The sequence below is a fragment of the Neopelma chrysocephalum genome, unplaced genomic scaffold, assembly GCF_003984885.1.
Source record: "Neopelma chrysocephalum unplaced genomic scaffold, ASM398488v2 Primary Assembly neopelma1_124, whole genome shotgun sequence".
NCBI lineage: Eukaryota > Metazoa > Chordata > Aves > Passeriformes > Pipridae > Neopelma > Neopelma chrysocephalum.
Window position 1 is genome coordinate 2762724 of NW_020897786.1, and position 23393 is coordinate 2786116.

General features: G+C 45.8%; 1 protein-coding gene across 2 annotated transcripts in view; it reads right to left on the bottom strand.

Annotated features, from left to right (window-relative positions):
• Positions 1-23094, bottom strand: part of PSTPIP1 (proline-serine-threonine phosphatase interacting protein 1) — a 52576-nt gene extending 29482 nt beyond the window's left edge. Inside the window, exons 1-3 of one of the 2 annotated variants that reach the window (XM_027698108.1) lie at positions 22599-23094; positions 21310-21546; positions 3295-3395 (exon numbers count right to left, since the gene is read on the bottom strand). In XM_027698108.1, the coding sequence (XP_027553909.1) occupies positions 3295-3395; positions 21310-21342 (134 nt within the window). In that variant the 5' untranslated portion in view covers positions 21343-21546; positions 22599-23094. The remainder of the gene's footprint in view (positions 1-3294; positions 3396-21309; positions 21547-22598) is intronic. The other variant, XM_027698107.1, reaches the window with a different exon arrangement.
• Between the last annotated feature and the right edge of the window lie 299 nt (positions 23095-23393).

A 23393-nucleotide genomic window follows, 5' to 3' on the forward strand; every position in this document is an offset into this window, starting at 1 on the left:
CTGAGGTACAAAGCCACGAGGAATACAATTTATTTTATTTCTCCAGTCCTAGTGCTGTTAGTTAACCTCTTAAATAATCAGGGTAAGCTATTTCCAGAAGAAATGAGGGGAAAACAGAGCCCATTGTCGTGGCTTTGATTACTGTGGAGTGCTCCATACAACTCTGCCCCCCAAATGTGGATTCAATTAGAACAAGAGGTGCACAGAGCTGAGGTGAAGATGCTCAGAACACAGGACCTCCTTTGCAAAAGGAACCTAAAACTGATGGCTGACCCGACCCATTAAAATACTGGCAAGGAGGGGAGCGAAGAGTGGGTTCCACAGGATCCATTTAGGAGAGGCTGAGAATACATGGGAGCCAGGAGGAGCAGGAATATACATAGAAACCTGAGGTGCTGCTTGCAGAGCTGCAGTGGAGATGGAGGGGAAGGAGCCTTGCTGGTTGTTGGGTGAGGCTGGGGCAGTTCAGTGGAAGGGACAGTACGATGTGGTGTCTCACCTAAGGGGGAACTGTAACTGGTGACTCAGGACAGTGGTTCTGTTTCTATGGTTAATAAAGAAATACAAATATTTTCTTTTCTCTTCCCCCCCCCCCAGCTCTGGAGGACATTTCTATTTTCTGTTCAAAAGAAGTATTTGTACTAAATATGTTACTACTTCCTTCCTCCTGGGTGCAAGACCAGGGCGGAACCAAGTTTTCAGTCTTTGAGTAGCTGCTAAAAACTACTGAATGGTCAATAATTAATAATGAACAGATAGCCTGGTGCTAGCATTTGGGGGAGGGATGATTTTCCCCCAGTCCAAGGAGATCAGTCAGGCTGGTGGACCAGCAACCCACAGTCACCACAGCCCGGAGTGGAGGGTGTTCCTGGCCTCTTCCTTGGCTCCCATGTGTCTGACACTGCATGTGCTCTCAGTTAATTGCTCTTCTCCCACACTAGGAATTGCTGTGCTTTAGTGGGGTGTTCCTCCATCACTGCTTTGGGATTCCTTCTAAAGGAACAGGGTGCAAACTGCAGTGACAGGCCACACCACTTCATTGTTGTGTTAAATGAATGAAATGTCATCAAAATGGAAATATACTCCAGAGACACATAACAATGCAGAAGAGATTAATTTTCTTCTGATCTTAGTAACGAGAAACACTTTTATGTCAGAGACTTTGCTTAATGCCAGTGCCTATACAGGAATGAGAATGACTCCAGTGCTGCAGTCCCACTTTGTTTGCTCAGTAAATAATATATGATGGGAAAAAAGCATGGCCAGCTCTTAAGCCAGTCCCAGCTCCTGTAAAACCCTTGGGTCAAAAATTCCTGAAACCCCAGGCATGGGACTGGCCTATCCCAGAGTCGGAGGAATTTGGCAGGAGGCTGACACCATCTCTTCACATCTTGGTGCTGCCTTTCCCTCTTTTCAGTACACTTACACCCAGCCTCTGGGTTTCTCTGCAGCCATCCAGAGCTGGAACGTACTTTGTGTTTTAAATCCAGGCTTTTGCTCTGCAATACAACTGCCTTCTCACTCCCACACCACCCTTCTCCAGGCCAGGCAGGGGGATCTGTGGGTGGAAAACTGATCCCATGTTAGTGTGGCCAGGGCAGCTGGTTTCAGGACTCAGGGCAGCTGCTGCAGGAGTCCTTGTTGCAATTCCAGCACGAAGCCCATGGTATGGGCAGCCTCTAGGAACAGAGATTCATCCCATCCTTTGATCTTCTCTCAGGTCATTCCCATGAATGATGTGAGGACAAACTGAAACAAATATCCAGCAGAAATAAACTGGAAATCATACCTTCCTCCTTAACTCAGTGCCCACTTCTCCTTTCCCTCCTCCCTCAACGTGCACATACACACACATACACACACTCACTGGAATGTTTTGGGGGTGTAAAAAATCTCATGGAAACATCAAGGGTCAGACTTGATGATCTCAGAGGTCCCTTCCAACCCGGCTGATTCTCTGATTCTACAATTTGCAAAATGACTGTACATGTATTTTTTATTTCTTTGTGGAAAGTCCACCACAAACTAGGAAAAACCTTATCCTGCAAATTGCAGAAGCCTCTGTAATGTTTTGGAAAGAAACACAGGCGTGTGCAGCATCCAATGCAGAATTCCACTGCCTGAAGCCTGCAGTGTAGTTCTGATCCCTATAAGTTATGAGGCACAGAGGAGCTATTTTAAACATTTGCAGCTAAGCTGCCATCAGGCAGATGTGACTTTAGGACTCTGATGTGCACCAATATAAAAAGCTTCCACTGGTGGTCAAGAAAAGCAATTCAAATTCAAAAATTCAGGTTTTGATGGGAGACTCTTCACATGCTGTGAAACACTCACCTTTCAGTCTCACAGCTCACACCCTCTGAAAGTGCCAGGGCTTGAAAAACAGCCTTCAGAAAAAAACCCTAAACCAAAAAAACTCCATGGGGACAGCACAGAGAGACAAAGCAGGCTGTGACTGAGGAAGGCAGAGCAATATTCCTAAGGAGGCAGTGCTGAGATGAGCTGCCCCAGGATTACCTGCTGTGTATATAATCCATACTTTGTGTGACCTTTCCTACATGTCATGCCTGAGCATGTGTGTGCCTCGTGCTACATGCTGGAACTGTTGAAGCCACTTAAAAACAGAACCAAATTTCAGATTTATTTTCCTAAGTCAGAAGTACAGAAATGAATGGCAAAGGAGCCCAAGCAGCAGTGTAATATATTTTCTCACCCACAGAATTGTCAGCTGTCCATAGCTGCTGCTGAGCAGCACCACAAGAAGCAGGTGAGGAGGGACACAAACTACAGCATTGTTACTCAAAGCCTGGTGAGGTTGGCAAATGATGTGGGCTGGCTTGGGTGTCTGGAGAAGGCTTTAGGCAGCATTTTATGTAGCTCTGTATTTGAAAAATGGCTCATTTTTGGCAGTGGCAGGAAACTGAAACAGTGCTTGTGGCAACAGCACGTTTAAAGAGAAACAGAAATGTGCAAGTCATTTTTTCCTGTAAAAGGGGAAACTTAGAAATGCCACTTGTGGATGTTTGTGCTGCCGTGGGATCTGGAGCGATGACCACGGTCTTAATGGACCTCTGGGTTTCTGGCTCCTTCAACCTCCTCTTCCCTTCTCAGATCTGAGATTTCTATTTGTTATGTACCTTCACAAAGCACATCACAAGGCTGGGGTTTCAATCAGGCTTTTCTATGTAAACTCATATCACCACCTAATCAGAACCAGGCTACCATTCCTTTCCAGACGCCAAAGAGGAAAGAAAAAGGAGGCTGTTCACACTATTTTCACTCTAATTTTCCTACCTCTGCTTGAGCAAATCCTCCACATCTTTGCACATCTTCTTCCCCTCCAGCAGGCGCTGTACGAGCACCTCGTAGCCAGTGTGGAAGGTGAATTCCTTGCACTGAGGACAGAAAGGAAAAGAGTTGAGCTGATTTGGGCACAACAGTTTGCAGGTTTAACAGATACCAACTGTCTGTCATATGGAGCAAATTAACTTTCTGGAAAATCCAAACGGACCTTTAGATTAGCCCAGGGCTAAGGGCAAAGGTAGGGGTGAAGTTTCTCCAAAGTGAAAATCTGTAAAAGTTTTTATCAAATCAACTTTATTGTTTAACACTGAACAAAAGTTGTGAAGTGGGTCACAAGTCTTGCTGTGTGGAAAGTGGCACTAGCTGTCTTTTTGGGGAAAGTCATGTTTAGCCTTGGGTGTGGGACCCCTGCACAGCACAGATCTATTGTAGCTGTTAAGAACAACAGCTCCTCTTACCATATGTTTTCTGAAAAGAATAGTCAGAGTCAACTCAGTACAAGTATCGATCCGTGGGGTGGTGACTGTGCCACCCAGCCAGTGGAGTGTGTTCAGATGAGGATTTGTAACACAGGGAGAAAGGATTTCTCCTGTACTCCTGGTCCTCCCACTGCCTCACAAGAGGACTGGGACAGGCCATTTTTCCTCAGAGTGCCTCAGTTAAGCAGTCCAGAGCAATAATGTTATTGAAAATGCAGTGGTGAATGTTGCCTGAGCTTTATGTTACAGCATTATGGCAAAATCACGGGCTGTGTAACCATAAAGGGAATGAGTGTGTTCCTTCCCTCAAGCACTTTATCTACAATACAAATGCTTATATATGAACTGAATGCAGTTTATACATCCATCCACTGTCCCCTAAGTAGTTATCGTTTAATAAATGGGTTACTTTATTGCTTTCCACCATGACTGTGAAGAAGGCAGCTGTTTAAGTTTTGGGGCTTGGAAAAGATCCTCTGGCAAGCAACTGTTGGGCACTTGAGCTTTGCTTCCCTATTGCTGGGGCTGGAGAGGACAGGGGAACACTGAGGATGGATGGTGCTGGTTGATGGCAGCCTTGGTGCTGCTCACCTGGGCCCTGGGGCTTCTCTGGAGATTTGCAGACCTGGGAGTGGGTTGTTTTTTTTTGCTTCTTCAAGAGCCAGGATAAATTTCTGCAGATAATCTCTGTAAACCTACAGGTTGTAGTAACATTTCCAGTGCTACAGTTTCTTGACAGCAGTAATTCCTTTTTCCCTAATGGACATTCTTATCAGGAACAGAGGGGAGAAAGGAAAGGCAGTTGGATAATGGTCCAGAGCAGACACAGACAAATGGCTCTACCAGAGCCAGGAGAGATAATGATGTAGATAAAAGCATATGGAGAGGGTGCAATGGACCCACTGTTATCATTGTTGCAACCACAGGACAATGATAGGATCACCCCTTATGAAACAGGATCTCAAACCCAAAACATTAGTTTTCCTAATGTTTCCAAGGGCAAGTTACACACATACATCCCAGGGAGGGATCCTGCTGTGGAATAAATGAGAAGCAGCAAGCTTTGCCATTCACAGAGGAATGTAGGAAAGGTTCTTGATAATATCCTGGCAATGGACTCATCACTTCCCCCCCTCTCTCTTTTTTTTGAGAACATTCCAATGGCAGAAGGCACCACTGCTGTAAAAAAAAAAAATTCTTATAAATGGCTCCCTCTGCCTGGCAGAAACTCTGCTCAGATGCTCCACAACCAGCTCACAGTCCCAGCATTTTGATTATATATTTCCAGATGCAATTAGCTACCTCCCATAGCTGAGTACACAGCTTCCTTGTCCCAGAAAAGCTGCCCAGAGGTAAATGAAAACATCATATGGGTTGGTATCAGCCCAGCAGTCAGCCACTGCCACAGGCAGCAAAGGGAGAGCAATAAGCACTCTGTGAAGTTCCTCTGCTCTTTCTGTTCAACATCTCTTTTTTCAGCGAATGCTAAAACTCACTTGGTGTCTCCCCCCAGCTCTTTTAAACTGGCACAGTTGTTATAGTGAAAGGATGGCAAGTTCTGTACAGCTGAGAGAACACTTATTAAGTTCTCTAACCACAGAATGCAGCACCAGCTCGTTATCAACCCAAACCCCACAAACACAGCAGTGTGCTGGGGTCAGCTGCTGACCGTGACCCTCCCAGGGCCTGACAAAACCACCTAATGGACTCGACCCAGCCTTCTGGACATCCTGCTCTAAGCCATGAAAGGCCAGGGGAAGAAGCAATGCCATATTAAAAACAGCCAGCACCTCACTCCACAGCTTTGCTTTCTGTCCCTTGCCTGCTAACAGGAGTAAGGCTTGAACTTGTTAAAAATGGAGCCACTGCAGCCGCCTCCGAAGGAGAGCTGGAATCTCCTCTGATGGAGGCACCAGTTCCTGCCTGCCAGATTCATCTGGGTGTTGCCCCTCTGGCTAGCCCTTGGAGAGAGATTTGGCTCCAGCTAAACACAGGTCTAAAAAGGACTTCCTACCACAGGCACTCATTTAATCTACCTTCATTTTGGAGGGGGATCCATATCAAAATTTGCTTTATTGTCCTCACTATGTGTTCTTGAAGAACGTGGAAGCCCTGTTTCAGAAACCAAAGGATCTGAAATCTAAACCAGGCCTCCCAGGCAGCAGATCTGGCTGTGGTCTGAACAGCACATGCCACTGGCATGTCACAGGCTGCAGAGGGGGGGAGAGGAAATGCCAACAGCCCAGGTTTAGATAAGTGTGAGCTGCTACGGTCGCTTGTCCTGCGACATTGCTTCTGAATTTCCAACCACAATGGAGTCACAAATCATTCAGGGCTAAGTTTACTTACACAAACATTTCACAGAATCACAGAATCAACCAGGTTGGAAAAGACCTCTGGGATCATCAAGTCCAGCCTGTGATCCAACACCACCTTGCCTACTAGACCATGGCACTGATGCCACATCCAGGCTCTTCTTAAACATCTCCAGGGACAGTGATTCCACCCCCTCCCTGGGCAGCCCATTCCAATGGCTGATCACTCTCTCTGTAAAGAATTTCTTCCTGATGTTCAACCTAAACCTCCCCTGGCACAGCTGAAGACCCAGCCCTCTTGTCCTACTGCTGGTTCCTGGGAGAAAAGACTGACCCCCACCTGGCTACACCCTCCTGTCAGGGACTTGCAGAGAGTGAGGAGGTCTCCCCTGAGCCTCCTCCTCTCCAGGCTGAGCCCCCCCAGCTCCCTCAGCCTCTCCTCACAGTGCTTGTGCTCCAGTCCCTTCCCCAGCCTTGTTGCTCTTCTTTGGACCTGCTCCAGCCCCTCCATGTCCTTCCTGAGTTGAGGGGCCCAGAGCTGGACACAGCACTCGAGGTGTGGCCTCACCAGTGCTGAGTCCAGGGGAAGAATCACTTCCCTGCTCCTGCTGCCACACTCTTCCTGAGACATTTCAACAGCTCTATTTCTTCTTTCACATGTTGTACAACTGCATCCCCTCTCAAACTCTTCTTGCATCCAAACAAACCTCCTTTGCCCTTTCCTGACATACTATTTTTTCCTTTCATTGATTCTCATGTGTCGTTATAGCCCCTGTTCAAGGCTGAATAAATCCCTGTTGAACAAGGACGATGCTTTACCCCTCCAGTAAAGACTAACTGATGCTTTGTACCGTGGCATTAATGTCTGCTCTCTGAGAAACACTTCTGCTACATCAGAGGATTGCATTTGCCTTCTTCCACTATCAAATCATAGCAGTGACACCTAACTGAGCTATGATCTATGGATATGCCTGCAATTCTCTCCTCTCCTGCTGTTTTATTTAACAAGGTCCCAGAGTGTATTGGACTTTTTTTGCTACTGATCTCTTACTCTCACTTGGCACTTTGAAACTTTGATTTTTATCTGCTTTCTGTTACCCCAGGCCTGAAGGTTATCAGATACCTCTTGTACAGTACTTCATTCTACCTGTTTATTTCAACCACAGCTATTTCCAGCCTGTTCTTCCTGTCTTAGCCAGTATCCAATGAATATATTGAATAAAAATGATCCTGAGACCAGCTCTCGAGATTCTTTCCTCCAGCTCCAGCATTTCCATTTTGGCACAAGCCTCCAGCATCTCCCCCCGATCCGTGTCTTTGCACTTTATGGTTCTCCTCCTGCTCTGTTCAGTCCTCTTTTGTTTTTCTTCTCTGCTTTCTTGAGGATTTCCTGTGTAGCACCATAACAGACCCACACTTTTTTTGTCAAGACAATCAGACAGCAAGATTGTATCTCATTAAACAACCATCTAGTCTTGCTAAGCTGTCTCGCCTCTATTCTATTTTCCATTTACCATTTTGTGTTATAATTAGCACCCACATTGAATGGTTTTGCAAAGGCTGTTAAGCTGCACTACACAGACAGTGCTTGGTACCTCTCAGCTGGGACTTTCTGATAATTGTAACAACTAATGAATAGTCAAAGAACTATTTTATTTTTTTTTAGAAATCAGAAAAATGCTTTAATTAGATAGTAAATATAGTCATTAAATGTGTAAAACATCATTTGCTTCTACCAAAATCTAGGCAGTTGCTTGGAAGAGGGTGATTTGACTCACCACCAGTAATTTCTCTCATTGCCAAGAAAGGGATTCCACTTAGTCAAAGCGTGTGTGGCCATGAAAGAGGATTTAATCTTTGTTACTTTAATTAAAGAGATTAGTTATTCCTTGTTGTCCAACAGACCTATAATCACTGGTAAGACAGTGCTTGACACAGGGATTTCAGTGTTACAGACAGAGCCGTGTTGTCCTGAGGTTCATCCATTAGTGCTGTACATGTGTCTCTGTACCTGAGCCCAGGGTTTTCCTCCGCCAGGGGAAAATCCCAGCTAATGGAGAGGCAGCATCTCCTCTCTCCTGCCCAAATGTTGCTGCCCTCCAGTGCAACGAGCAGCACTGCTCCTCCAGAGACAAAAGGAATATCAAAGAGGGTATGTGACCGAAAAACACAACTTCCATGCTCTGGTTTAACCAGAACAGCTTTTCCTGGAATACTTGACAGGAGGTATGGGAGACTGCAAGCAGAGGTGTTGACAGTAAGCACACTGGGATAGCTTCCTTCTTTCCACTTCTTTCTCCCTTAGAGGCCTAACGATGCTGCTCCCTCCCATTAGCACTCTTCCAAGAGATCTGTGCCTTGGGACTGCCTGGTAGGAGTTTCTGCATAGGTAATGACACAGGTAAACAACGGGATTTAACTGGGGGAGAGACTCTTCATGGCTCTGGCTCTGAGCTGGATCCTGCAGCTGACAGGGACAGGCTCTGAGGATTGTGATTTGGTGAGGAATGTGCAAGGGAAGGCTGATGGGGTCCGTTCCCTGCCCAGAGGGTAGAAAGTTCAGTGCTGACATTGCTGGGGTGACACAGTTTCACTGAGAATCAGCCTCACTCCAGAGCATATTCCTCTGAGCTGTGTGCTGCTGGGTGCCCAGAGGGCCCAAAAGCTTTTGGAAGAGTCAGTGTCTACATTCTGAAGTGGCAAAGTTACTATTGCAATAATATCAAGGAAGAGAGATTGAAATGCTGGCTTGGTCACTGAAGCACAGTTTTAGTACGTGGCTTTTACAATGGACTGAACTGCAGCAAAACTACCCAAGCACCCATAGAAGGTACACCTTGCATGTCCAACTGGGAATGGTCAGAAAGGGACATGAACCGCTCGAGTCCTTGTGGCTGTGCTGTAGGAACTGTGGCTTTTCTGTTGTGGCTGCATTTCTTGGAGCATTTCTAGCCATCCTGGGACCTGGCTTGCCCATCCAGCACTTTATTTAGAGGTAGTCTACATACCACAACTCAAACCTCTGCCTGCTCCTGCAGGACAAGCCGGCCTGTCAGGATCTCAGCACCCGCCCCAGGGCAGTCCTGGCAGCTCTGCAGCCCTGTGTGCTGTTTGGGGAGTGCCCCCAGCTGCTCCTTGGCTCACTGCAGAGCTCTGGGAGCTGCAGCTCTGGCTGGCAGCAGGAAAGGCCTCGGCCCCGCACCTCCTCTGCAAAGCCTGCAAGGAACTGGGTCCAGGTGGTACATGGGGAGAGTGCTGTGCCCCCACCCTGATGGGGAAGAAGGGCTGGAAAAGAAATAACTACTCTGGGTGCATTGCTTGGTAGGTAGTAGGACAGTGCTGAGCTGCTGTGGGGGTAAAACCAGCATCAAAATCCACAGTTAGCTGGTTTGCACCTCTCAGTTGGGCCGGGCTGCAGTGGTACTGCCACAAGCACTGACAGTCACAGCACAGCTATCAGGGGCTCTTTTAGACTGATGAGCCTTCCTTTAGGAATTATTTGAGATGTCCTATCTGCTCATATTTTAAAAAATCTTTAAAAAACCCCACACTTTCTCTTAAATATGAAAGTATTTAGCTGTAAAAGTTCATTCCGTATCTTTGCTCTTAATATTTTTCCAAGGCTTAGATCAGAAGTGTTCTCAAGTGGTTTTAGACTAAAAATACTAAATGTTGCTAACTCATTCAAATAAAGGGTCCATACAAATTTTCAAAAGAGAAAAATAATTGAAACTAAATCTGTTATGGGTGTCTTTGGAATTTTTTCTCTAAATCAAACTTTTTTGGCATCATATCTTATTTAGTTTAGGTAGGCTCATAACAGTTTTAGTAAGGTAAAAAATTAAGATTCACTTTTCCAGAGTCAAAAAGGAAATAACTACCAATGAGAGGAGGAAGTTTAGAGAGAACAGGGAACAGTGAGTTTTGAACAAGCATCGTTCTGCCAATATATTTGCCAACTGTCCGTAAGAAATCCTTTCTATGCACGGTGGCATCACACATGATACCTCAGTCCTGGACTAAAAGTAAGTTGTTCTGAGTGAGTGGTATCAATTAATTATATCATTATAATGATATAATTAACTGTGTTAGTGGCCCTGCTTAGAAAGAGTGTTTCTAGGTCTTGTTCTCTTGATCTGCCACTCTCCTTGTCAAGTGCTCTACCAAGGGCTTAGTATGTACTGTAGGTGAACAGCAAACAGATCTAATATCCAACAGTCAAACCTGATTTATAATCTCAAAGTACATGCTAGGATATTTCCTACCATGCTGTGGCCTTTCACTGTAATTGAATCACTTGCTTTACATTTTATGCTTTGTGTTTTTTCCCCTGGTATACTTTAAAATCTCCAAGTATTCCGAGAAATATATTCATGAGATGAAGTGTCTCAGGGATTTTACTGCTCTCTTTCTGTGCCGTTCAAGCTGTCCTGAAATAAACAGTGAAATAAAAAGGGATAGCAGTAAGAACTGCTGTTTTATGTCTCTGATGTCCAAGTGATTGTTTAAATCCCATCTCCAGCTCTGCTGTGGTTCAGAGGGGGGTGCCTGGTGCAATAAGAAGTGATTTGGTGTTTAGTGCTTCCTGTTCCACGAGAGGCCATCCCAGCTCTGCTCTGCACCCCTGGGACGTGACAGAGCCTTTCTGCAAAACCAAACCCCGGGTTCTCGGCCTGACCCTCCACTGCCTCGGCCTGGAAACGTGTCAGCACCTGACAAGGCAGCTGAGCAGCCGAATAAAGAGCTGAGCCCACACCTGGGGGAAGGTCATCCTGTCCAGAACAGAAACCTCAACTGAAACATCCTCCCCTGAGCAGAGCTGGGTGTGACACGAGCCCTTTGCTAGAAATGCTCATGTGACAATGAGCTGGTTAATGAGCTTAAAAGCCTTTGACCATGCTGTGTACTGCTGTACTGTGCAAGAGCTCCTTTTTCCTGCTGGTTGAAACTGGTTGGAGTGGGTGGGAATGTGATGGCAGCTTGTGCTCTCCAAGATTGAACCGACTACAGGATTTATACAAGCTTAAAAACACAATACTTTTTTTAAAAGTATATGATTTTTTCCCCATATAAGCAGAAAAAGCAAGGACGAGTAGGTGGTTTGGAGCTGGTTCTATAACATTTCTGTCACTTCTTGTAAATTCACTCTTCGTGCATCAGAAACAAAAATGTTTGCTCAGGATGTAGGTGGCTATCTTGGGACTTTCTGTGATAATTTCAGGAGTTGACTTGGGCATTTTCCACATGAGGCTTAGTTTGCAGTTTTACTGCACCCTGTTACCTAAACCTGACATGCAGCACTTTTCAAGGGGAGCAAGTGGTGTTTATTGGCAGACATAGCATAGAGGTGAACCTTGAATGGGACCTTCAAAAATCAAAGGGAAAAATCATTGCCTCTGTACCATTCCAATTGCTGAGCTGTTTGATTGCCATCTCCCACTGCCCCTGCAGCAAGACAGGCTTCAACTTCAAATGAAAGCAAAGATCCTCGTCAGACTAAAAAACCTGCAGCAGCTGGGATACCCAGAAATAAAACTGAAATTGAGATTTCTCAAACTACACGACAGCATTGCCAAACTGGTAACACTGAGCAAACAAGTAGCTTCCCAGTGGTCTTTTGCTCTTGACATTGTTAATTTTTTTCTGAGAAGGAAATGGTTGTTTTAGAGTTCTGCTGACAGAGGAATTTGCTTCTCAGCTTCCTGAGCCTTTGTCCTCCTCCCTGGCATCTTGGACCTCTCATGTGCTATGTATTAGGCATTCTTATAGTCACAGCATGTCGTTGGGCTCTCTTCACATTTTACTCACCCCATGATTTGCACAGCTACAAAGTGATGGCTGCACAACAGCCTCCTTCACTTCTGCAGGTGAAGTCTGCTGCCTGGCAGACTAATGACACACAGGGAACAGGCTTGGAAAGTCTCAATTCCAGCCTAATAAAAGGACTCTGCTTGTGCTTATTAGCTCCATTTTAGCATCCCTTCTTAATGATTTGATTAAATAATATTCTGAGAATGCACAGTGTTTCCTAGGGAAGAAAAACCGTAGCTTAATTTTTGGTCTCTCTGTCAAGAGTACAAGTGTTCTGTTTTTCTTTGCATGGCAGTGTTTTTACATCCCACAGCTTCAAGCTTTAGCCAGAGGACTGGAGAATGTAATAGTGACCTCTGAACTCTCAGCTTCTTTCAATCATTTCACAGAAGGAGCTTTGCCTTCTGGAAGGCAGAAATAGAGCTTTGCAGACATGCCAGAGAATCACCTCCATTCAGCTGCCTGTCTCTCATAATGGCTCAGTTTAGGAACCCTTCACAAAAGGCATGAGCAAAGTCAGGAAATGGAAACCTTGTGCTGTCCTGTTTAGCAAGAACACCTTCTTTGTACTGAGTAGGAGAAGAGCATCTCTTTTAATTTTGAGATGCTGCCATTTATTGTTTCATTCCAAGTATGGTAAAGCAGCCAGGGAAAACAGTGCACTTTCTCTTGAATTGCACATTTTACCAGGTTGAGATCACCCTTTTTTCCCCCTTTCCATGAGTTTTTGCTGACTTCAGCCTTGACCTTCAGCCTCTTGCAGGGAGGGATCTCTGACCACCTTCAGGCCACGGCATGCTCCTACTGCACAGCAGTTCACACTCCTGCTGCTCCTGTGCCAGGAGGAGAAAGGAGCCAGCAGACAGAGATGCATCACAACAAGAAAGGTGACAAAAAGCTAGGAATCCATTCAGGAAACCCGGATAGAACAAACTTCTTGAACACCTTTGTGATGGGGATAGTGGGAAATGGGACGGGGGAAGCAGAATCCCTCACCAGCTTTAAATGAGAGCTTGAGGTGGCTCTGTGACACAGGGTTGAGGGGACAGCATCCCTTTATATTTTCTCCATGTAGTGACTTTAGACAACAGTTTAATCCATAAAGTAAGGTGACTTCTTGGGGGCCAACAGAGAGGCCAGAAGTGAGCACTTCCACCTGTCTTTCCCAAGGCACAGCAGTGTTTGGCCATGGTCCTTCCAGAACATGACAGATAAATGTGTCAGTGGTGAAATCAGACATTGCTTCAGTCTCTTATTGAATAACATCAGCAACACAAGAGAAACTGGAAGTAAAATAAGGAGAAATAGAATCTTACAAGTAGAGGATACTTCTGTTCTATACAAAATAATGGTCAGAGATTACTTTTGTTTCTATTCCTCTTTAGTTCATCCACTTCCAGGTCCCTTCTCTGTTACAAGAGAGCTCCTCTCCTGCAAGCACCGTGGGCTCAGTCTCAGACCAGTGTGAGTGAGGCAACCTGGAACAACCCTGACTTGCCCAGGGACAGAGGCAACTGTTCACCAGGCAACAGACCTGCTTATTAGTTGGTACATTAATTTATTAAAAAAACTATATATCTTTCTCCCCCTTGTCTTAAAAAGCTTAGACTTGTTTCCTGTTAGTCCTGAGAAAGGCACTAAATACAGCACACTGCTGCACCCACACTCCCTGCCTCCCCTGTGAGCCAGACATTTTGTTAGTGATCTTTCCTGGCACATGGAGAAGGGAAAAACTTGAGGAAATATTCCCAGAGCCTTGCTGTACAAGAGGAATGAATTAGAGGTTTACTTCACTTCTTAGTGAGGGTTATTCCAGTAGCTGCGTTACCACTTCCATTTTATGTGAGATCTTCACCACCTCAATCATCACTTTCAACATATCCCATTACTCAATAGGATGCAACATATTCTTCCACTCCATAGTGTGGTGTATGACAAAGACCCAGGGAATTGTGCAATCCAACAGAACAAAAACAGCTTTAGGTTTTTAGAAACTCTTAAAACAGGAGGGTTTCATGTCAGTAAAGTCAAGCAGTTTGTCCAGGTGGGAGAACCATGCCAGTATCACACTACCTGTGTTTGCTCCCACCTGCATAAATGTCTGTCCTGCCTTACACAGAAATAACTAAAAATGGATTAATGCTGGTATTTTGAAGAATTGCTGAATCAATGAGCTGGATGCACCCCCTTTCTGCTGCAAACTCTAGAGGTTTGGGAAATGGGCAAGCTCTAACTAAGTGTGTACACACACCAGCACAGCTACTGCTGAACCCTTTGGGCTGTTAAAACTGTTGCATCAGCCCGACTGTCACACACAAGATGTCCAATCACTCACAGCTGCCTTGTCCATTAACCAGCAAAATTCATGAGCTTCTCATATGAAAGAGAAGAGCAGAGTGAGACAGTTTTCTTGCCCTGCAAATTATTATATAAGGTTTTAAAAGTCCACATTTCACCTCTTGAGGACAGCAGCAACAGAAAACAACAAAAATCCACATTCACACTGATATAAGGAATACATTTCCTCAGGATCCAGCAGATCTGATTGAGACACCCCCCTGGCTCAGCTGGCACACATCCCCCATCCACTGCCTGTGCAGGGAAGAGGAATGTCATTTTAATCTCTCCTTTCTCCAGCTGTTAAACTTGTGGATGGATCTGGTGGCATGAGGGAATACGTGCCTGGACTCCAGGTGCAGGTAATGGGCTGTGGGCAGTGAAAGCTCCAGTTCCTGTTCGTGGCTGTGTCTTCCCCTGCAGAGCTCCCAAAACCACAGAGGGTTTTTATGAGTCTGGTCCCCTCCTCTTTGGTTAGAAACTGCACTTAATCCTCCATCTCCAGAGAAAGCCTTCACCAGATGTGAACTTTTTCATCCACATCCAGCTTCCAGTAGAACTGGGGGGGGGTTGTGTTTTCCCATAAAAAAGGTTTTGTCAAAAACACAAGTCCTAACCAAGTGTGCAGCCAGGGTCTTGCAATGGCAGGTGCCCCCTCTCCTTCTCCTGGCGTTCCTGGGGATTCCCATCCTGCTGAGCAGCAGCCCCAGGGCTGTTTGTCTGTCCTGACTCGTTAATAACCCTGCAGTAATTACAGCACTGAAGTGATGAGACTCAGACCTCAGGGCTGCTGACCATCTATTTTCCTCTTTTCTTTGTTCTCCACCCTTTATTTTTTATCTTTCTTTCATTTTAGGAATAGATTAGGCCTGGACAAATTGGGAGTAGCACCAAATAGCTTTTTGATTTGAAAAGCTCTTGCTTTAAAGAAAAAAAAGCTTGTCTTTATTTATTTATTTACCCGAATGGAACAACAGGAGCTGGTATCTCTAAGCTAGACTGAGCTGGGACGTTTTCACTTTATTCTCAAGACTGTTACTTTTCATTTCGAGCAAAGATAAAGTTGTACCAAGAACTATGGAACTTTTCAATTCCTCAATCTTGTTCAGTGACATTTTCCCACCACTTTAAAGAAGTACTAAACTCCATTTATAGTAAGGGAGCAGTTCTTTGGAGAACTGAAAAGCTGTTGGGATCTAGATGTGTGTTTTCAACATGATTTTGTTTCTTCACCCTGACACCCTGAGTGATCCCTATGCAGAGCCCTCACCTCATCCCAGCCTCAAATCCCCAAGCTTTTACTGAACAGCACAGTGAACTTTGTACATTATTGCAGTGTGGCTGCTGAGAAAAGTTTTATTACAAAATCTAGATTAAATTGGAGATGAAACTAGTGTTTTCTGTGCCATCTGCCAGCCAGAATCTGCCTTGCCACATTATGGCATGGAAATGAAATCAGAAGAAGGGTTTTTTGAGCTAAAAGGAGCTGAAATATAAGTAAGCAGCCTAACTTGCCTGTCATACAAGCATGCAATGAGAGTAACTGGATTGAAATTCCAGGTCTTGCCCTGTGCCTGCAAAGCAGCACAAGGTCCCCAGCCAGCGAGTGTAAAATCTGAAGGAAGACAAGCCTTGTGTGAGCCTTGTGGGGGGAAAGGGACGGGCTGTGAATCATCCAGTCCTGCCGGGAAAATATGTGTGGAAATGAGATTCACAGGGAGACTCTGAGATTCACCCTGGAGAATCTGTCATGGGAGGAGAGGCTGAGAGAGCTGGGACTGCTCAGCCTGCAGCAGAGGTGGCCCAGTGTGTATAAATACCTGCAGGGAGAGGAGGGGAGATGGAGCCAGGGCTTCTCAGGGGCAACCGGTGACAGGGCAAGAGGCAGTGGGCACCTGTTGAAATTCTAAAAGTCCTGTTTAAGCATAAGACGTTTTTTTTGCTGCAAGGACGGTGAGACGCTGCAACAGTTTGCCCAGAGAGGTTGTGGAGCCTCCATCTGTGGAGACATTCAAAGCTGGGTGCTGCACAAGGTGCTGTGACCAGCCCTGCGCTGGCTGAGATCTCCCCTTCCAACCTCGGCTATTCTGTGACTCTGCCAGCAGAAAATGCACCTCAACAGGCTGCTTTAGCAAGCCAGAGGACACCCTCTTTGATCTCTGTTTGAGGCTCCATTTCAAGCTGTGTGTGACAAGTGCTCGTTTAGGTGCTGTTCTGCTCCTTAGATGTGTCTGTGTACGTGCACTGAAAAGAGAGTCGGTGACTCACCTACTCTGTGTTTAAAATACATACTCATGGCACAGTTAAAGTTGGCATAAATAAGAATCCTCCATTTCTCTGAGCCCAAGCAAAACCAAACAACTTTTGCAGAGCAGGATGGGTCCAAACGAACCAGATACAACTGTGTAAAAATATTAACAAATTTGTCACAGTGACTTACTTCATTAATCAACTGATTTAAATAGTCAAACCCCCTCATCTGCAGCATGGTCATCAGAAAACTGTAATAAAATGTATTTAACTGTCTAATTATTTCAGTCACTGACCTAACATGAACTTGCTGTAAACCCATTCATCTAGTGTTAGTTCATTTGAGCTTCATTTTAGCTGTTGTGCTCTGCTCAGCAGTGACTTGTGAAGCATTTCCATAGCCACAACGACTAATCAGGTTTTCTGCTTGTGATTTCCTCTGGTTTCAATGACTGCTGTGGTTGCCCCCACCTCATGGGTGCTTCTCATCGTCCCAGTGAGCCAAGTGTCCTTCCCAGAGCAGGTGGGGGGATGGAGGAAGGAACCACGTGCTAAAAAAGAGTAGAGCAGCCTCTTCTGTGGAGATGAAGTGACCTCACAACACACACAGACGTCAGCTGGGCAACTGGTTCAACTTTTCTGAGCTGGTTCCCCCTTTATTCCCCATTTCCACACACGTCCCTCAGTGGTGACCTGGCCTGGATATGAGCAGGGCTGTGGCCATACATCTGCCCCTGGCCCCACTTCTGGGGCTCAGGGCGATGCAGGACCATGCTGGCAGCAGAGCCTGGCCCACCCAGGGGCTGGGGGATTGTTTATGTGCATTTGCCCTGTGTCAGTAGATGCAGATGCCACTGGTGCATTCTGATTCAAATAGAACTCGGTGGGAACCCCTTGCAGAGCTGGGATGCCAGGGGGGAAGGTTTGCCAGCCATGGGGGAAGGTTTGCCAGCCAGGGGGGAAGGTTTGCCAGCCCCCTCCCTGCCTGCCCAAGCTCAGCCGTGCCTCGGTGCCAGGGCTGGCAGGACCCCTCCCCACAAACCTGCCCAGTCTCACTTCCCCCTCACAGACCTGCTGCAAAACAACGGGTCCTGCAAAGCTGAACCTCCCCAGGAAAGCTGAGTAGCTCCCAGTAGGAAAAAACCTTCCTGTTTTGAGTAAAACAGGTGGTGGTGGGTTTCTTCAGTACATTGCCTGGTGAGTCTAGAAGGTAGTTTTAGTTTTACTGTGACTTTTATCCTCATCTCAGCACTCTTGTTCCACAGTTAAGAGTCTCATTAGAAGTTCAATTATTTGTGAAGCTAATTACATCTTTTTAGGCCTATATAATAGACCATTGTGTGGAAAAGCTACAGTAAGAGTTGAGAGGCTCACCTACAAAGTCAGCTTTGCACTGAACTGAGGCAGAACACAGCCTGAAGCCAAAGCAAGAGAGATTAGGCATCTTTGTAACAGACTCTTTTCCTGAAGCACTTTCAAGGCTCCCTCTGCTGCAGTGTCTGACCAGAACCACAGGGGCTGCACAGGCAGGGATGTGGTGCAGGCCAGTGTGCAGCAGGGCAGGGAGGCAAATTGTGCCAGCTCACATGTCAAAATTTGTCTTTGCTGGCCCATGTCTCACTTACACTTTTAAATCCGAGCTGTGAGAATCCACAAGCCCCGAGCTCATCCCACAGCTGAGAAGGAACAAGCCTTTCACACTCCAAGCACGTCCTTTGAAATCTGAAGGACCTGAGGAGCCCATGGCATATTTTCAGAATTTACTTGGCTGCTTGAGTTGGATTCAAAGCTGTCCAAGGGAATAGATTTGCTCCCACTCAGCTCTGGGCCCTTTGGAGCCTGCCCCAAAAAGCAAACAGCTCCTCTGAAAGTCTTCCTCGTTCCCCCTTCCCAGGGGGGTACAAAGCCTGGAAATGGTGCAATAATTTCCTACCTCTTGGCCAGAAATAGCTGCATTTCATAGGTTGCAACTGGAGTGTTGAGCAGCACGTTGGAGGGAAACAAAACAGAAGGAAAAGCCAGTGACAGGAATTGCAAAGGAAAAGCAAATGATGAGTGCAAGAACATAGAGAGAGACTGAGAAAGACACCCAGTATTTCTGTCTGAGGGGGAAAGATTTTATTGGATAGTGGTTTTTGTAACAAAAAACATTCCTGTTGCTCAGAACTCGGCCTGTTAACACAACCCTGTTAGCACGGATCTCAGCTGGGATTGCAGACATACTCCCCATTAACGTGGGAATTTCCCTTCCTGTCCCTTATGATGCTGGAGAGGACAGGTAGCATCTATTACACTTGTACAGCAGCCCAGCAGAATATTAATCTGTTAGCCCTGCACTGGTTATCAACCCAATCTGAACTTTCATCTCACTAATGTTTTCCAAAAAATCTTATAGAAGGATAGAAGGCTTCTGTTAAGAAGCACATTTTAGTGCAGGCTTAGAGCAACTTAAACTGTTACGGATCGAGGATATAGAAATAAAAAATTGTAATTAAAAAGTACACGGGTTTTAGCCCAGGCCATGCTACAAAGAAAATAAAATTAAACAAAGACACAAGTGTGAAAGTTTTAGTATAGTACTATCACTGCTAAATTTAACAGGGGGAAAGAGAGGACAAAACTTAAATCTGTTACGAGGAACAATTTGCATTTTCCTGAAAGACAGGACACTTTGTTCTTACGAAATCTGAAGATCATTGGAGAGGAATCAATGGTGTTCCTTCTCTGCTAGTTGGGGAAAATCTCCTGATTTTAGGATTTCTTTATGTATTTTACATTGAAACTTCTCCTTATCCAAAAGTTTACTGATGATGGAGCAGGGGGTTGTTGCTCAGGGATACCTGGTCAGGGTGTAGTACAGGGAGAGGGTGCAGCAGTGCCCTTGGGCAGCAATTAGAGATCAGGGATCTGTGTTGAGTCACCTGCCACGGTGCAAACACACTGTGTTTGGTTTTCAGTCATAAAGACCCTTCCATTCAGGGAACAGATCAAATAGAGGAGATAACTGCTCACTGAAGCAAACCACGCAAATACATTTTCCTCTCACTAATGGGCATAACAGAGCCTCATGAACGCAAAAATAATTGCTGATCTGGTGATTTGGGGGGCACGCTGCACGCTTGTGCTGCATTGTGCAATATCCTGGAAGTTTGCATTTTAAAAGACTTATTATTGCACAGCTAAAGCTGCCATCCTGCAACCGGATATGTCCTGCCCTCCTCATCAGGCTGGGTGATAACGACATTTCCAGCCAAAAAAAATATTAAAGCCGAAGATGGTTTCCTGTGAGGAAGGTGATCACTTCAAAGCAAAGCAAGGATTTGAGTCACGGTACCGTGACTAAGCACAGGAGACGAGTTTAGGGAGGAAGAGCCATGAAGAACCGGCCTGGCCAGACTGTCAGCTGGTGTTAATCACCCTCACACTACTCCCAGAGCTGGATTTATTCTCCCTAAACACCAAGACCTCGAAAAGTAAATATACCAAATGTACCAGTTCTAAAAGTCACGTGGCACGTTTTCCAAGTTCATCGACGCAAGAGCAGAAGCTCCCAGGGTGGCACTGGCTCCCAGCTGTGTCTCACCCCATACATCTGTACATCTAATGTGCACTTAGTAGATGTATAAAAAAGGGGAATCTCACCTGGGTGTGGTCAAGCATAGTTAGCACTAAAATAACATTGACTTTTGTATTTCCTCATTGCATTTTTAGTTTGTTTTTTTTTAACTGCTCAGATCCGGTGCTGGAATGGGGGTGGGGAGGGCTTCCTGGAAGTGCCCAGAGGACAGTGGCTCACTGAAATGTGATTTTGCCCCTGCCCTTCTGTTTTCTACCAAGAGAGGCTTTACCCTGAAGGGTGGGTGGAGAGAAAGCAAGCACAAGCAGAAAGAACAGCCTTGAAATGGCAGGAAGAATTCATATGCCTTCATGTCTTTCTTTAAAGCAGTCCTAGATGCTGGATAAATGAATGCTCAGACAATAGGCAACCACATAACATCCTGTTAACCCAGCTTCACAATGTTAGAATTTTAGATTTGAGCTTTCATTTTTCAGTTGCAAGAGAACCTCAGATTACCCTTGAGAGAGAAAGGACTCGGGTCTTTTTATCTTGTAGCTGCAAGGAGAGAGCTTGGAAACAAGAGACCAAAAGGGTTTTCAACCAAAAGTCCAATAACAAGTATGGGGCATGTCCCCTTGTTTTAGTATTCCCTGCTTTTAGGTGAGCTGGGAGTGTTTGGGCTTAGCTGTGGAGAGTCACTGCTGATCCTTTCCACCCGTGCTCCTGCAGGACTCCTGGGCACTGCACGCCTGGTGCTGCCCTCCTGCAGCTCTCAGCAGGATGGACTCTGCAGGGAGCTGAGCAGGAGCATCCTGCTGGCAGCTGCTGCCTTTGCTCTGCACCAAACAGCAGAGAATTCAGCCTGGAGTTACCAGGAGCTCACCTGCTCAGGGGAGCCACTCCTAAAGCTGAGGACACTCACTGCACACGGGTCCTCAGGACAGAGAGACAAACAAATCCATGTCCTTTTCAAAAGCGGTTTCTGGACCTAGCACAGGAACTGGGAATGTCAGTTGTTTTATGGGGATTGGATATATTCTTTACAGTGCATCCCTTCTGCCCAGGGTCAAACACTTACACTACTCAACAGTGGGTTTTTGCTTGGACACAAATTTGGGTTTTTACTGAACTAAATTTAGAACACAGAACAGCATTAAATTAGTTTCAAACTATGTATAGAACCAAGCTGTATTTTAAAAAAACTTTAAATACAGATACCTTGAATATAGGAAACACATAGGAAATGTTCACTTACCCAAAAAGCATCTTTAAACTGCAGCTGGGTCATTGTAATTGCTCTGTAGAGGGGTAGGATGGTTCAGCAAGTCCGTTCTGGGCTGAGAGCAGCAGCAGGCACAGCACTGAGCCTTGTCCCTGCACCCCAGCCCGAGCAGAGAGAGCAGCAGCACATCCACAGACCTGTCCCTCCTCGAGTCAGGCTGGTGCCCAGAGCACAGGGCAGTTCCAGGCAGCTCAGCTTAATGACCTGTGGCTGGGAAGGGACAGAGGGCAAAAAAAGCTGTTGCTCACACACAGATTCATGCATGCACTCAGCACCCCAACCCCAAACCTGTTTCTCTTCTAGTAAACAGTTAATATTGAAATGAGGAAGCCAGGCAATGTCAAATGGTGTCAGGCTGCTCCGTGCGATGGGTGCATGTGAGCGGACAGGAAAAAAAAAAACAGAGGGGGGAAAAAAAAAGCAGTAAATTCAGTGATATGATTTGATCAGCTACAAGAGGAAAGAGAGAAATTAAAATGCAAAGGAAAGCAGTACAATGCAAAGAGACAAGCTGTGGAGGAAATTACAGCTGAACCATCATCTACCACTGTGGTCTCGCAAGGAAAAAGAAGCAAAAGAAAAGTATATGCCCCGTTTCTGCAGCACCTTCTGGGGCTGGCAGAGGCCCATGCATTTGCACATGGGAAGAGTAGCTCAAAGTTGCATTTTGCAACTGAAAAAGGCTTTTCAAGACTCTGGTTAAATTAAGAACCCTGAGAAATGTGCAGGTGTCTGCACACATTTAGGTACCTGGATGTCAATACAGAGAACACTCCTGATTTGCATGCCCTCATGGAAATGGTTGTATGAATATGCAAGATATGTGAAATTTAGAAGTAAAATCTAAAGTCTTGAAAAAAAACAGAGCTAAGAGTTTGTTAGCACCAGGACTTGAGGTGAAGCTTCACAGACCTGTGAAGGGGCAGCACCCAGCACCGCACCCAGCACCCTCTGACAGCAGGAATTTCAGGCAGCTCCCCAGATCAGCTCACCCAGCTGTGATAATACAGCAGCAAATATCTGATTGGAGGGTAACACCTCAGATGCTTCCATGATACACTCTCCAAAATACCTGTCCTACAGGTGAGGTTGCCTCTGTTCACCTCTGTAGGATGTTTTAAGCACTCTTAAATATGTGTTTTTAAATACTCACTGGCGTTTTCGGAGGGTAGGAAAAAAAAAAGAAAAGAAAACATGTGGTTGCCTGTGCAAAAGTGTGTCCTGCCCCACCAAGAACAGGTAAGTCAGCAGGACTGACTTACTACAACTAGTTGATGTTGCTCCTGGGTGTTGCTGGTTCCCTGCTATCCCTGCAGCCCCAGCCACATCATTTGGTCGTGGGGAAGTCTCCCAACTTCCCCGAGCTCCAGTGGGGCACAGGGATCTGCTCAGAGAGCTCTGCAGCAGCTGGTGGTTGGAGTTATCCATCCTCTCTCCATGGGCAATTTGCAGCTGGTGTTTTGGAGAACTGGCAAGTTTCCTTCCTGGTGGTCTGAAGAAGACAGAGAATGTGCAGAGACTTTGAGAGGCAAAATGAAGTGCAAGCAGAACAGGGCAACCAAGAGTCTGCAGGGCAAGAGGAGTAGCAGGAGAAAAGCATCATTGCATGGGAGGGGGAGAAGGAGAAATGTGAGGGTTCACTTTCTGATGGTGCTGAGGAGGAAGGATGGAAGCTTTCTTCCAGAAGGGAAAATTCCCTGAAAAAAAAGTATTCTGAGGGCATGGGCACTAGTCATACTACTTGATCTGCATGCAAAAAAAAAAAAAAAAAGAAGATTTTAAAGTGTTTTATCTCAGTCTTTCTAAAACTAAATGTTTCCTGTTACTATTTCCAAGCTGCAGCTGTGATTTGAAACCAACATCTTTGCTGCTGTTGGGGTTCATAAAAATGCATCGAGGGCATTGTGCTACTTTCTTGTTATTTTTAGTTTGGCCTCCAACCACAAAACCAATTATTTGACTGACCCTCACACTGAGCTCTGAGCCCGCATCCATCCCACCCCCCGGCACCGGTGCAGCACAGTCACCTCCCCAGGGATGCTCCCTCATCATCCCAT